Source organism: Haematobia irritans, chromosome 2 (assembly GCF_050003625.1).
Source record: "Haematobia irritans isolate KBUSLIRL chromosome 2, ASM5000362v1, whole genome shotgun sequence".
Lineage (NCBI taxonomy): Eukaryota > Metazoa > Arthropoda > Insecta > Diptera > Muscidae > Haematobia > Haematobia irritans.
Genome location: NC_134398.1, coordinates 151662441 through 151677653, shown reverse-complemented (window position 1 = coordinate 151677653; position 15213 = coordinate 151662441). Strand labels below are relative to the sequence as shown.

General features: G+C 34.3%; 1 protein-coding gene across 1 annotated transcript in view; it reads left to right on the top strand.

Annotated features, from left to right (window-relative positions):
• The window catches only part of LOC142226553 (uncharacterized), a 139692-nt gene that overhangs the window by 72376 nt on the left and 52103 nt on the right, over positions 1-15213 (top strand). The window contains exon 2 of the mRNA XM_075296623.1: positions 13142-13292. Coding sequence (XP_075152738.1) covers positions 13142-13292 — 151 coding nt within the window. The remainder of the gene's footprint in view (positions 1-13141; positions 13293-15213) is intronic.

Sequence of the window (15213 nt, the reverse complement as noted above, 5' to 3'; positions counted from 1 at the left end):
TTTGTCAAAATTTTATTTCTAGAGAAAATTTTGTTAAAATTTTATTCGGTTCATAATAAAGTTTTCATCATAGTCAAAATTGTATTTCTATAGAAAATTTTGTCAAAATTTTATTTCTATAGAAAATTTTGTCAAAATGTTATTTCTATAGAAAATTTTGTTCAAATTTTATTCGGTTCATAATCATGGTTGCCACTCGAGCCAAAAATAATCTACCAAGATTTTAATTCTATAGAAAATTTTGTCAAAAGTTTATTTCTATAGAAAATTTTGTTAAAATTTTATTTCTGTAGAAATTTTTGTCAAAATTTTTCTATAGAAAATTTTGTAAAAATTTGTATTTCTATAGAAAATTTTATTTCTATAGAAAATTTTGTTAAAATTTTATTTCTGTAGAAAATTTTGTCAAAATTTTATGTCTACTTTGTCAAACTGAATTATATACGTATTGGATCGATCTTTTTGATTTAATATATACCACGTATGGACTTACATACAATTTAGAAGATGGTGTTAGGAGGTTTTGAGATACCTTGCCATCGGCAAGCGTTACCGCAACTTAAGTAATTCGATTGTGAATGGCAGTGTTTAGAAGAAGTTTCTACGCAATCCATGATGGAGGGTACGTACATAAGCTTCGGCCTGGCCGAACTTACGGCCGTATATACTTGTTTTAATTAAATTGACTAAACTAAATCAATCATAAGTTCAACCACATCTTTATTTCATAAATATCTGACTTCAAACATTGCCATCGGCAACTGCTACCACAACCCAAGTAATTCGATTGTTCATGAAAGTATTTAGCGGAACTTTGTGCGATTGTATATGCTTGTTTAATTTTTATAAAAATTAAAAAAACTATTGACATTTATTGAAAAATGGAAAATCATAAATAGAGTTTCAAATTCTGGGGGGGGCTAAAATTTTTCTGGGGGGGTCTAAGCCCCCTCCCCAGAGGCCTTCCTACGCTTATGATGGGGGCTATATATAATTATGGACCGATGTGGACCAATTTTTCATGGTTGTTAGAGACAATATACTAAAACCATGTACCAAATTTCAGCCGGATCGGATGAAATTTGCTTCTCTTAGAGGCTCCGAAAGCCAAATCGGGGTATCGGTTTATATGGGGGCTATACGTAAAAGTGGACCGATATGCCCCATTTGCAATACCATCCGACCTACATCAATAAATTTCATGTCGATAGCTTGTTTCGTTCGGAAGTTAGCGTGATTTCAAAAGACGGACTGACAGCCAGACGGACGGACATGCTCAGATCGACTCAGAATTTCACCACGACCCAGAATATATATACTTTATGGGGTTTTAGAGCAATATTTCGATGTGTTACAAACGGTATGACAAAGTTAATATACCCCCATCATATGGTGGAGGGTATAAAAATCAAAAACTTTTCCGTCCGTCCGTCTGTTGAAATCACTTCCGAACGAAACAAGCTATCGACTTGAAACTTGGCACAAGTAGTTGCTATTGATGAAGGTCGGATGGTATTGCAAATGGGCTATATCGGTCCACTTTTACGTATAGCCCCCATATAAACTGACCCCCAAATTTGGCTTGCGATTCCTCTAAGAGAAGCAAATTTCATCCGATGCGGTTAAAATTTGGTACATGGTGTTAGTATATGGTTTCTAACAACCATGCAATATTTGGCGCTAACAACCATGCCAAAAATTGGTCCATATCAGTCAATATATAGCCGATATAATCTAAAAAAAATTATTTCTATAGAACATTTTGTCAACATTTTATTACTATAAAAAATGTTTTCAAAATTGTATTACTATACAAAATTTCATTTCTATTTTGTCAAACTTTTTATTACTATACAAAATTTGTTCAATATTTTATTTCTATAGAAAATTTGTCAAAATTTAATTTCTATAGAAAATTTTCTCAAATTTTTATTTCTATAGAAAATTTTGTTACACTGAGTTATATACGTATCTAATCGGTCTTTTTTTGTTTAATGTATTCCCCATATGGACTATCTTACAATTGAGAAGACGGTGTTAAGAAGTTTGAAGATACCTTGCCATCGGCAAATGTTACCGCAACCCAAGTAATTCGATTGTGTATGACAGTTTTTAGTACAAGTTCCTATGCAATTCATAGTGGAGGGTACATCAGATTCGGCCTGGCCGAACTTACGGCCGTATATACTATATACTTATTTTTAATTAAAGGCGTAACTGTATTCAATCACTTTCTTAATTGACTTTGTGTTTTTATTTTATTTAAAAATTTGATTCTATCAACTAATTTGTATTGTATTCCGAGTTCGATTAAAAAGCTAATTGTATCAAATAATTTTTTAATTAAAAAATTAAAAATTGTCAAGCATTGACCTAATTAACTTACTGTTTCAAGTTTTATGAAAAAGTTAATTGTACCAATTGACCCTCCAGGAAGCTCCGAAAATTAAATCTAGGGAAAAGTTTATATTGGGGCTATATAATTATGGACCGATATAGACAAATTTTTGCATGGTTGCTAGAACGCATATACTAACACCACACTGAAAAAAATATTGTCGTGAGGTCAAAGATTTCATGTCTATAAAATACGATTGCAAATTTTGCTTAGCATAGAAGAGGAATTTATCTAATATAAATTTTTTTTCCTTGTTTAAAAGTCGATAAACTTTTCAATGAAGTCGTATTGTCCTTATAATTAAGTGCTTTCACTTAAAAATGGGTGTTATAATATGAAAGAAAAAAGTTTTGGGCGTAGGTCAACTTGACTTTAATAATTCAGAAAAATTTGTTAAAATTAATGAAATTGTCTTTAAATTTGTTGTCTTTTTGCATTTTGACTACAAAGCAAAAAATCGTTAAAAAATAGGACATGTTTTTCAACACTTTATTTTAAAGACGTTTTTTACTTGAAACATAGCATAAATTCTACTGGAAGTCGAGTCTGAATTTGGAAAATATAGTTGTCGTTAATTCGGTTTTAAAGAACTTTGAAAGCATATGAAGAAAAAAAAGCTGAAACAACGAAAAATTAAAATGTGCTAGAAGCAACAACACAAAACCTAAATTTAAAAGAGAATTGTGTCTTAAAAGTATCCTTACTTGTATTCTCCGCTTCTTTGGCTCGGAATCAATACCAAAATTTTTAAAGTAAAGACCAAATCTTTGGAACCGGACAAGCTTTTTTTCAGTGTAGGATCGAAAGCTTAGCTCAAGCCATTTCGAATGAATTTAGTGTATATACCGCACTCAGCTTTTTATACCGAGGCCACCATAGCAAAAATATATTGAAAACGTATTTTCTAGAGAAGTACTTAGCGGTCTTGAAAACTGAGTTCTAGCCCCTTAGAATTGACTTCGTCTAATATTGCACGCGACTTACTTTTTGTAAAGTGAGCCCCATTGGAAAAAATCCGGATTCGCCTTGCATACAAATGGTCATGGGTTCAATTCCATTTTCGACCAAACACCAAAAAGTTTTTCCTTTCTCAGTAATGCTGGTGACATTTTGAGTTTAGCAACACTTTCCTAAGTGATTTCACCGTAATGTGGAACGCCGTTCAACCTCGGCTATAAAAAGGAGATCCTTTGTCATTGAGCTAAAAATAAAATTGGCCAGCACTAACCACTATGGTATCACAATGACTGAATAATCTAAGCCTAATAGTCTAAGGGATGCCACTATACCTTACCTGACCTAACCTATGGTGAAGAACATATCATTTGTGACCATGTCTATGTTCCCTTAGTTTGAAAAAAAGTTATTTTCCCTCAATATCATTATATTTTAGATATTTATTAGCGCTATATTTACCGTGTAAACTTGGTTGATAGCAGCAGATATAACAGCTGCTATGTAGACGTATCAATTTTGGCAAATATATCAATAAAATCACATTAGAAATGAATTCTTCTTAACTGTTTCTGTTTAATAAAGCAACCTAAGTAGTTTGGTTCAGCGTCTAAACTATGCCATTTTCTATGACAAGTCATTCAAATAGGATATTTGCTGAGTTAATAGTGGAATTCTAGCAATAAACCACTACAGTTTATGCCATATCCCCCTACCATATTGATTGCCGGAAGTTACAATAGTTCCACAGCGGATATTCCCAAACAAATTAAGAACTTTTTGTTGGCTCATTTAATCTTCGAAATTGTTCATTTACAACTTCAATCAAATCTTAGAGACAAAACTATCATTTGAAATGCCTACATCCCAGCCAAATAAATGGTTGTCACTTTGTGTAAATGACTCCAACCCATAGGCATTCTATTAAATTCTACTCTCTATGAAAATTTTATTGGATTGTTTTGGGGCTATAGAAAATGACGATTCTAATAGATTTAGCAACTCGTTCCGATCTCTATAGGGGAAAATGGCAGTAGAACGTGTATACCTGAAATTAATTACAAATGCTGTGACATTTTGCTGGCTCATTAAAATTGATTGCATGTGAGTTCCAGTGAAGTGAAAGAAAAAAAAGCACAGAAATTGAATCAAATCACATATCCTCTTTTCAAATTATTTTTCTCTTAGTTCAAGGCATAGGTAGGGCATTTACGAAGTTTTCTGTGTTGTGGTTTATTTAAGGGTTAAATAAGCACTGTATCTTTTTAGATACAACCAGAAAAAAATTCTTACGTCTTAAAATGACCAAATTCTATTAAATTATGTTTGTTGTGTTTAATACATCACAAATCTATTTACAAAAATATTTTTTTTCCGAAAAATTTGATGCCATTCTGAGTAATCTGCAAATCAAATTTTGACCAAAAATTCAAAAAAAAAAAATACAAATTTGAAATTGAATAATATCCGGAAGTTAAATTTCTATCTAATCTATGTACTCAAGAAGTCAATTCGGAATATAAACCGGAATACATATACCACGTCTTTTTGTGGACTTAAAATTCTGCCAGATTTCCATTTTAAGTCAAATCTAAATGTCCATTAGAAGTAACAGGTTGCCTGATAAGTCCCCGGTCTGACACATAGAAGGCGTCGCTAGTCTGTAGGTTATTTAGTTTGTGAGATAGAGCGTCTTTTGTGAAGCAACTTTTGTTATTGTGAAAAAAATGGAAAAAAGGAATTTCGTGTTTTGATAAAAGACTATTTTCTGAAGGGGAAAAATACGGTGGAAGCAAAAACTTGGCTTGATAATGAGTTTCCTGACTCTGCCCCTGGGAAATCAACAATAATTGATTGGTATGCAAAATTCAAGGGTGGTGAAATGAGAACGGAGGACGGTGAACGCAGTGGACGCCCGAAATAGGTGGTTACCGACGAAAACATCAAAAACATCCACAAAATGATTTTGAATGACCGTAAAATGAAGTTGATCGAGATAGCAGAGGCCTTAAAGATATCAAAGGAACATGTTGGTCATATCATTCATCAATATTTGGATATGCGGAAGCTCTGTGCAAAATGGGTGCCGCGCGAGCTCACATTTGACCAAAAACAACAACGTGTTGATGATTCTGAGCGGTGTTTGCAGCTGTTAACTCGTAACACACCCGAGTTTTTCCGTCGATATGTGACAATGGATGAAACATGGCTCCATCACTACACTCCTGAGTCTAATCGACAGTCGGCTGAGAAGACAGCGACCGGTGAACCGTCTCCGAAGCGTGGAAAGACTCAAAAGTCTGCTGGCAAAATAATGGCCTCTGTTTTTTGGGATGCGCATGGAACAATTTTTATCGATTATCTTGAGAAGGCAGAGCCATCAACAGTGACTATTATATGGCGTTATTGGAGCGTTTGAAGGTCGAAATCGCGGCAAAACGGCCCCATATGGAGAAGCAAAAAATGTTGTTCCACCAAGACAACGCACCGTTACACAAGTCATTGAGAACGATGGCAAGGTTAGGTGATGTTAGGTTATGTGGCAGCCCGATGTAAGCTCAATGACGAGGGACCTCCTTTTTATAGCCGAGTCCGAACGGCGTTCCACATTGCAGTGAAACCACTTAGAGAATCTTTAAAACCCTCAGAAATGTCACCAGCATTACTGAGGTGGGATAATCCACCGCCGAACAACTTTTTGGTGTTCGGTCGTAGCAGGAATCGAACCCACGACCTTGTGTATGCAAAGCGGGCATGCTAACCATTGCACCACGGTGGCTCCTGTGGTGTACAATTGTCGATGACTTTAACATGGGCTTGTCAAAGGACGGATGTCCACATGACAAGCCCACAGCTGTTGCACTGCATTTGCTTCACTTCTTAAGGTGTGATCCGAATTCAGTTTTTTAGATGTAAATTAAAAAAACATTGTGATATTTTGCCAAATATTTTTTTTTTTTTGTATTAAATAAATAGTAAACTTATATACGTACACATACCCTAAAGCTTAAGACCTTCGATGTCATATCTTTGTTCTCATGTATGCTTATAATTTACTTATAAGTATAAATATGAAATGAATAAATATTTTTTTATGATATCTGATAATAATAAAGAACATCTCAGGAAGTAGTTAGAATGCCATGCCGTGGTGTCATATTAGGTTCATGTCACAAATATTTGAATAGACGTTTTGATGCATCGTGTTCAATGGCGTTTGTGGCTGTTAAGGCGTTCTGCTATGGTGTCAGCAGACCCAGGTTCATCCCCCGGTGGAAGCGAATAAGTTTTTCAATTCGTAAAAATTAGATAATAAGGAAATAAAAGTGCATCAAAAAATACTGATAAAAAATAAAAAGAGAATTGGAAAAAATTGTTTGTTTTTTATACCCTCCACCATAGGATGGGGGTAAATTAACTTTGTCTTTCCGTTTGTAACACATCGAAATATTGCTCTAAGACCCCATAAAGTATATATATTCTGGGTCGTGGTGAATTTCTGAGTCGATCTGAGCATGTCCGTCCGTCCGTCCGTCTGTTGAAATCACGCTAACTTCCGAACGAAACAAGCTATCGACTTGAAACTTTGCACAAGTAGTTGTTATTGATGTAGGTCGGATGGTATTGCAAATGGGCCATATCGGTCCACTTTTACGTATAGCCCCCATATAAACGGACCCCCAAATTTGGATTGCGATTGCTCTCAGAGAAGCAAATTTCATCCGATCCAGCTGAAATTTGGTGCATGGTGTTAGTATATTGTATATAATAACCATGCAAAAATTGGTCCACATCGGTCCATAATTATATATAGCCCCCATATAAACCGATCCCCAGATTTGGCTTGTGGAGCCTCAAAGAGAAGCAAATTTCATCCGATACGGCTGAAATATGGTACATGGTATTAGTATATGGTCTCTAACAACCATGCAAAAATTGGTCCATATCGGTCCATAATTATATATAGCCCCCATATAAACCGATCCCCAGATTTGAACTCCGGAGCCTCTTAGGGGAGCAAAATTCATCCGATCCGCTTGAAATTTGGAACGTGGTGTTAGTATATGGTCTCTAACAACCACGCAAAAATTGGTCTATATCGGTCCATAATTATATATAGCCCCCATGTAAACCGATTCCCAGATTTGGTTTGCGGATCCTCTAAAAGAAGCAAATTTCATCCGATCCGGCTGAAATTTGGTACATGGTATTAGTATATAGTCTTTAAGAACCATTCAAAAATTGGTCCATATCAGTCCATAATTATATTTATATAGCCCCTATATAAACCGATCCCTAGATTTGAACTCCGGAGCCACTTGGACGAGCAAAATTCATCCGATCCGGTTGAAATTTGCAAGGTGGTGTTAATATATAGCCGATAAAAACCATGCCAAAATTGGTCCATATCGGTCTATAGTCATATATAGCCGATCTCCATTCACACAAAAGTTGGTCCATATCGGTTCATAATCATGCTTGCCGCTCGAGCAAAAATAATCTAGCAAAATGTTATTTCTATAGAAAATTTTGTCAAAATTTTATTTCTATAGAAAATTTTGTCAAAATTTTATTCCTATAGAAAATTTTGCCAAATTTTATTTCTATAGAAAATTTTGGCAAAATTTTATTTCTGTAGAAAATGTTGTCAAAATTTTAATTCTATAGAGAATGTTGTCAAAATTTTAAATCTTTTGAAATATTTGTAAAAATTGTATTTCTATAGAAAATTTTGTCAAAATGTTATTTCTGAAAATTTTGTTAAAATCGTATTTCTATAGAAAATTTTGTCCAAATTTTACTTCTATAGAAAATGTTGTCAAAATTTTATTTCTATAGAAAATTTTGTCAAATTTATTATATACGTATTTATTTATTTATTTGGACTACGTGGTCTATATTACGGTATTAGGAAGTTTTAAGATACATTGTTATCGGCAAAAGTTACCGCAACCCAAGTAATTCGATTGTGGATGACAGTCTTCAGTAGAAGTTTCTACGCAATCCATGGTGGAGGGTACATAAGCTTCGGCCTGGCCGAACTTACGGCCGTATATACTTGTTAATTTTTTAAATTTCCTCATCCAAATGAACTTCCAAGCCTCTAAAGCAATGCAAAGGATCCAAAGCTGGAGTGCTTCCGTCCTATGACAAGCCCATGTAAAGTTCATTGGAGATGATTCAAGTTTGCACTACTTCCGGATCACAAATTGGGGGTCATCATTACTTTTTTGGAAGCTCTTTTATAATACCTTCTTCCACAGTTTGGCGCATACAAATATCTGTAGCTTATAAACCCAGTTACTATCCTGAGCTACCTATTTCAAGGAATAATTTTAACATCCCAGGAAAATAAGGCGTCGCCAAAAAAGTAATGAAGTTGTTCTTTTTGGATCCGGAAGTGGTGCAAAAGTGACGCAGAAGTGATGAATTTAACATGGCCTTATCATAAGACGGAAGGCCTCCATTTCAACAGCCGTTGCACTGAATTTCGACAAATGGGGTCACGTTGCGCTTTTTTTACAAACGGATCGTCATCAAATTTGGCAAAAAGTAATATTCTTCAGCACCCTTCAAGCCTGCAAAATTTCATCCCAATCGGTTCAGATTTAGATATAGCTCCCATATATATGTATCGCCCGATTTTTCCAAATTTGGCCATAAAACCCTTATTTGTCAACCGATCTTACTCAAATTTGGCTTACTATAGTACTAACATAAAATCATCGAAATCGGTTTAGATTTAGCTATAGCTCCCATATATATACATCGCTCGATTTTCCTTAATATTGGACTCAATATTTCTTATATACTAACTCTGTAGGTGCTAAATCAACTACTTCCACAACTATATATAATATTAGACATTTCTGCTCAGATTGTGCCAAAACTCCCATAATAATGTACCCCTTAATATTCTTAAATATGGAAATGCGTTTTATCGCTCAAATCAATACCCAAGTTATCCCACAAATGCTAATATTTTCTAATTCAGTAGGGTGGTTTAGGGTATAATATAGTCGGATTAATGGATTCTAACGCTTGTCGGAAACGTTTTACCTCAAAAAATCACAATTTTTTCAGATTGGATTTAGCATTTTTTTGACAAAATTTAAATAATTTATACCATTTTAACATATGAATTCCTACTCTGTTTTTAACGTATTTGCAAAAAGTTAAAATTATCCATTAAGAGTGGGAAAAAAACCAAGTTATAAAAAATTGAATTAAAAGAACTTCCTGGTAGGGGTGTGCACGTGAGTAATATTTTACTCACGCACGCTCACGACGGAGAAATCTTATTCACGCACACTCACGCACGATATTTTTTGGTAGGACTCACGCACGCTCACGAAAAGAAAATTTGTACTCACGCACGAAAATCTTTTAAATGTCGTGACTCACGAAAAATATCGTGACTCACGAAAAATGTCGTGCTCACGAATAATTTTATGAGTAATTTACCTATAGAACTCGACTGAAAATATGAGTATGATTAAAATCTACAGCGTTATAAAAATTTTAACACTTAGGATGTCATTAAAATTATATATGAATTAAACTCGTAAGCATTTTATATTCGTAATCGGGATTATTTTCGTGAGCGTGTTTTTCCGAAATTCGTTACTCACTCACACTCACGAAGATATTATTTTCGTGACTCAGGCTCACGCACGACATTTGTTTGGTTAATCACGCTCACGCACACTCACGCCGTTATCATCAGCGTGACCCACGACTCACGCGTGAGTCACGAAAATTTTCGTAAGTCACGACAATTTCGTATCACGTGCACACCTCTACTTCCTAGGTAGTTAAAATAAAGAACATCATTGTGAGTGCATCTCCTGGAAGTGATTTTAAAGTTGTGCCTTTGGAAGAACTTCCAATTTTTTTTTGAGGGATATATTAAAAAATACGTGATTCCAAATAAAAAACGAATTTAAATGTCCTTTTTGGAAAATTTAAATGGTGACGGACAGACACTAGGAACTAGATCGATTCTAAATCGATCGGTGGGGTCTTACTAAATATGTTTCTAAACTGTTTTTATACACACAAAAAAAATTCTGATTCAATCACGAATTTAATTGATCCAATTAATTTTTAATTGAAATGTCTTCAATCACAGAAATGATAGTATCAATTAAAAAATTAATTGAAGGTCAATTAAAAAGTTAATTGATCCAATTAAAAAATTAATTGATACTATTATTTTTGTGATTGATTTTTGCTTCAATTAAAAAAATTTTTGAATCAATTAAATTTTTAATTGAATATTTTTTAAAACTCAATTAAAATTTTAATTGGAACAATTTTCGTGAAATTTTTTTGTGTGTACCCACCACCATAGAATGGTGACGGGGGAATAATAAGTTTGTCATTCCGTTTGTAACACATCGAAATATCGATTTCCGACTATATAAAGTACATAAATTCAGGGAGATCAGGGAGAAATTCTAAGACGATATAACGATGTCCGTCTGTCTGCCTGGCTGTCTGTCCGTCTGTTGTAATTACGCCACAGTCTTCAATAATGAAGCAATCATGCTGAAATTTTACAAAAACTTGTCTTTTGTCTGCAGGCAGGTCAAGTTCGAAGATGGGCTATATCGGTCCAGGTTTCGATATAGTCCCCATATAAACCGACCAACCGATTTGGGGTCTTGGGCTTATAAAAACCGCAGTTTTTATCCAATTTGCCTGAAATTTGAAACATAGAGGTATTTTAGGACCATCAAAAAGTTTACCGAAAATGGTGAGTATCGGTCCATGCTTTGGTATAGCCCCCATATAGACCGATCTCCCGATTTTATTTCTTGGTCTTCTAGAATCCGTAGTTTTTATAAAATTTGCCTAAAAATTTAAATCTAGAGTTACGTTATGATCATAAAGAGGTGTGCCAAAAATTGTGAGTATCGGTCCATGTTTTGGTATAGCACCCATATAGACCGATCTCCCGTTTTCATTTCTTGGACTTATAGAAACCGTAGTTTTTGTCCAATTTGCCTCAAATTGAAAATGAAGAGGTATTTTAGGACCATAAAAAGGTGTGCCGAAAGTGGTGAGTTTCGGTCCATGTTTTGGTATAGCCCCCATATAGACCAATCTCCCGATTTTATTTCTTTGGCTTCTAGAATCCGTAGTTTTTATTCAATTGTCCTGAAAAATGAAATTTAAAAGTATCAAGATCAATGTCTCGATCTCCTTGGGTTCCTAGAAACCGTAGTTTTTACCCGTTTTGCCTGAAATTGTATTTTAGACTCACGAAAACGTGTATCGGATTTAGTTTTTATCGGTCCATATGGTAAGGCCGATTTCACTTCTTGAGTGTATAGAAGGCGCACTGAAAATTGCTTGAAACTGAATGTAAAATTTCCATATTTAACTTCTCGTAATCATTTACATAATGTGGGTGAAAATCTACAAATTTTAGATTTCCAATCAAGATGTTATTTCGTCATTTTCTTGCACTTACAAGATATGTTAATGGTTCCTCTAAAACTCAAACCAAAATGGTTCTTATAAATCCAAAATCTGATATAGTCTTCATAGGTAAAATCTCTAAATTTATCTTCGGGAAGTGTACTAGTTGAACGGCTTTGCTTGGGAGAATATCTGTCATCACACCCCCCTGAAATTTTAAAGGAAACTATAATATTTGATTCATGGTGGTGGGTATTTAAGATTCGGCCCGGCCGAACTTTCTGCTGTATATACTTGTTTGTAGGTCTTCTCTTCCGAGTTAACTTAGCCCTTTCTATCCATCCGCCTAATTATAGTTCGGAAGAAAGAGGACAAAATTCTTGAGCGATCTTCACATGTTTGGTACATGTTTGTACCAAACATGTTCCCAGTGAAAATGTAACATTATGCTCTTAAAAATTTTTTGAAATGATCATATTCCTTATTAGGTTGAGAGTCTTGCCCAGGCATTGGTCAAATCCTCTCGCTCTCTCTATGTCGTCTTTCCATCCCTTTGAGTATTATTATGGCGTCTGCAATATGGGGCTGATCCTATATGGTACTTGGTAGATAATGGCGATTACTACGACAAAGTGATTATTAAAGATATAAAAACAAAGCATGCAAAATTTGCAATCCATAAAAGTCGATTATACCAGTATATGAATCGTATTTCATTTGTCCTGTAAAAATAACTAAAACTTTTTATTCCCTTTGGGACGATGCTTTTAGCATAACTTTTACCAAGCCCTTCGCTCGTATCCAGGGTACCAATAAAGCGCTCTTTCTCTAGCACTACCAACAATTGTCGGCTAGGTCGTTAAAATACCTGTAGGGAAACTCCAGTTAAACTCAGCCAAATGCTCAACCCTCTGTAAAACTTACGACCGACTAAACGGAATGCTAAACACGATAAATAATAACAACAAAATTGAAAGAAAATATGGTAAACAAAATAATAACAAGGCATCAAAATATAAATGGCCGTAACATATGAATTTGCCAAAAATTCTCATCATAAATAAAACGCCAAATAAAACAGTAGCACAGAAAAAATCCCCAAACTGAAAATGTCTATGCTTTAGCAAGTTTTCATGGAGTTAAAGAAAAACAGTTCATGGCAAAGACTCAAAACAAACGCTTCGCAAACATTGCCTCTATGTGTCATAAATAAAACCCCCAAAAACCAAAGAAAGACAACAAAATAAAAGTAAGACAAAAATATTAAATTATTCTATTAATTTTGTTTTCTTTTGTTATGCACATAATAGAATATTCTAAATGAATGATTGTATATTTTGTTTATTTTTTTCTCATTCACAGTTTTAATTTACCCCGCATTAGTGCAGCCTTGGAACGCCTAATGGGCACAAATGTAGTGCGTTTGACCGACCGTAATTATATGAAGGAGCTGCGTGAACGTATCGAAGATGATTACCGACAAAATTTACAAAAACGAATCAAGGCCAGAGAGGTAAGTACAAGTTTTCTATGTACTCGCAATAAGAGAATTTATTTTTCCATTTCTGTAGTATATCAATACCTTACTTATATACACTGTAAAGAATTAATTTATTCGTTCACAAAAATAATATTAAAATTCACTGTATGTTCAACTCAAATAGCTCACAATACCCATCATGTAGGAGCTATACTTGATTTTGCGCCTACACAAAAAAAAAATCTGATTCAATCACGAAATTAATTGATCCAATTATTTTTATACCCTCCACCATAGGATGGGGGTATATTAACTTTGTCATTCCGTTTGTAACACATCGAAATATTGCTCTAAGACCCCATAAAGTATATATATTCTGGGTCGTGGTGAAATTCTGAGTCGATCTGAGCATGTTCGTCCGTCCGTCTGTTGAAATCACGCTAACTTCCGAACGATACAAGCTATCGACTTGCAACTTGGCACAAGTAGTCGTTATTGATATAGGTCAGATGGTATTGCAAATGGGCCACATCGGTCCACTTTTACGTATAGCCCCATATAAACGGACCCCAGATTTGGTTTGCGGATCCTATAAGAGAAGCAAATTTCATCCGATCCGGCTGAAATTTGGTATATAGTATAAGTATATGGTCTCTAACAACCATGCTAAAATTGCTGCATATCGGTCTATAATTATATATAGCCCTCATATAAACCGATCTCCAGGTTTGACATCCGGATCCTCTTAGAAGAGCTTAACATAATTCATCCGATCCGGTTAAAATTTGGTACGTGGTGTTAGGTTAGGTTAGTATAAGGTCTCCATGCAAGAATTGGTCCATATCGGTCCATAATTATATATAGCCTCCATATAAACTAGAGGTCTGCATCGAATAACTTTTCACTACATGTATGCAATTCGCTGTCGAATATAGTACATACACTGTCTTTCTCTCAGTGCGCAAGTAGTGAAGTGAAGAGAACACTTGCTCCGAAAAAAGGAACAATAAAAATGCAAATACTTGAGAAAAAGTACAACATGGATTCTCTTCACTTCACGTGGTACCACAAGTATTTCTCAGTTATGTGCGAAGCAAAACTTTCCATTATTATTAATCGTAGATATGTATGTATGTCAGATATTTCATATATTTATGTATGCCACACACTCACCTTAACGTTTGCCGTTCTTTTTAACAAACCGAAAACCAGTGTTGCCAACTCCCCAAGGCCAAAAAGCACCAAAAATATATGATAAATTCTAACATACCACCTTCCACCACAAAATCGAAAATTAAATGCTCTACTAAAAAAAAAAAAACTTTTGTGAATTGAATTTTAAAAAGTTAAGGTGGGTATTAAGATCGAGTTTAGCTGCTAAAATAGTCATTTTTGCACAATTACTTTTATTTAATAATTCATTTTAAGGAATACAAACTTTGTGAAATTTTGCTTTTGGTTATAATAAAATTTGCAGCAAATATGCATAATTTTATGCCCTTTTTTACTGATATAGTATAAATTCGGCAAAACTCGAATTTAGTACTCACCATTATGAACCGCTATTCAAGTATACACTTTGATCAGTTTTAATGCTTTCGTCCAATTCATTTTGATCAGTGATGTTTTTCCACTTTCAAAATATTAATATATGGAAGGAGTCTATTGCTTATTTTAGTTGTGCGTGCTATTGTGAATATAATACGAACGTTTTTAATGGCATCTTTACCAAATTAAAAAATTCGACACTCAGTGCTCGACTTTCCTACAGAATACCCTATATAACAATATTAATTAAAAAATAATCAATACCAACTTCATAACAATCAAATTCTGTATTTGGCAATAAATTTGAGTTTCTTCGGCTCTTGAAAGTCTAATCAACATTTTTGTATCAATTAAACTTAATACTGTTCAAAATAAAAAAAGCACCAAAAGCACTAAATGAAAATGC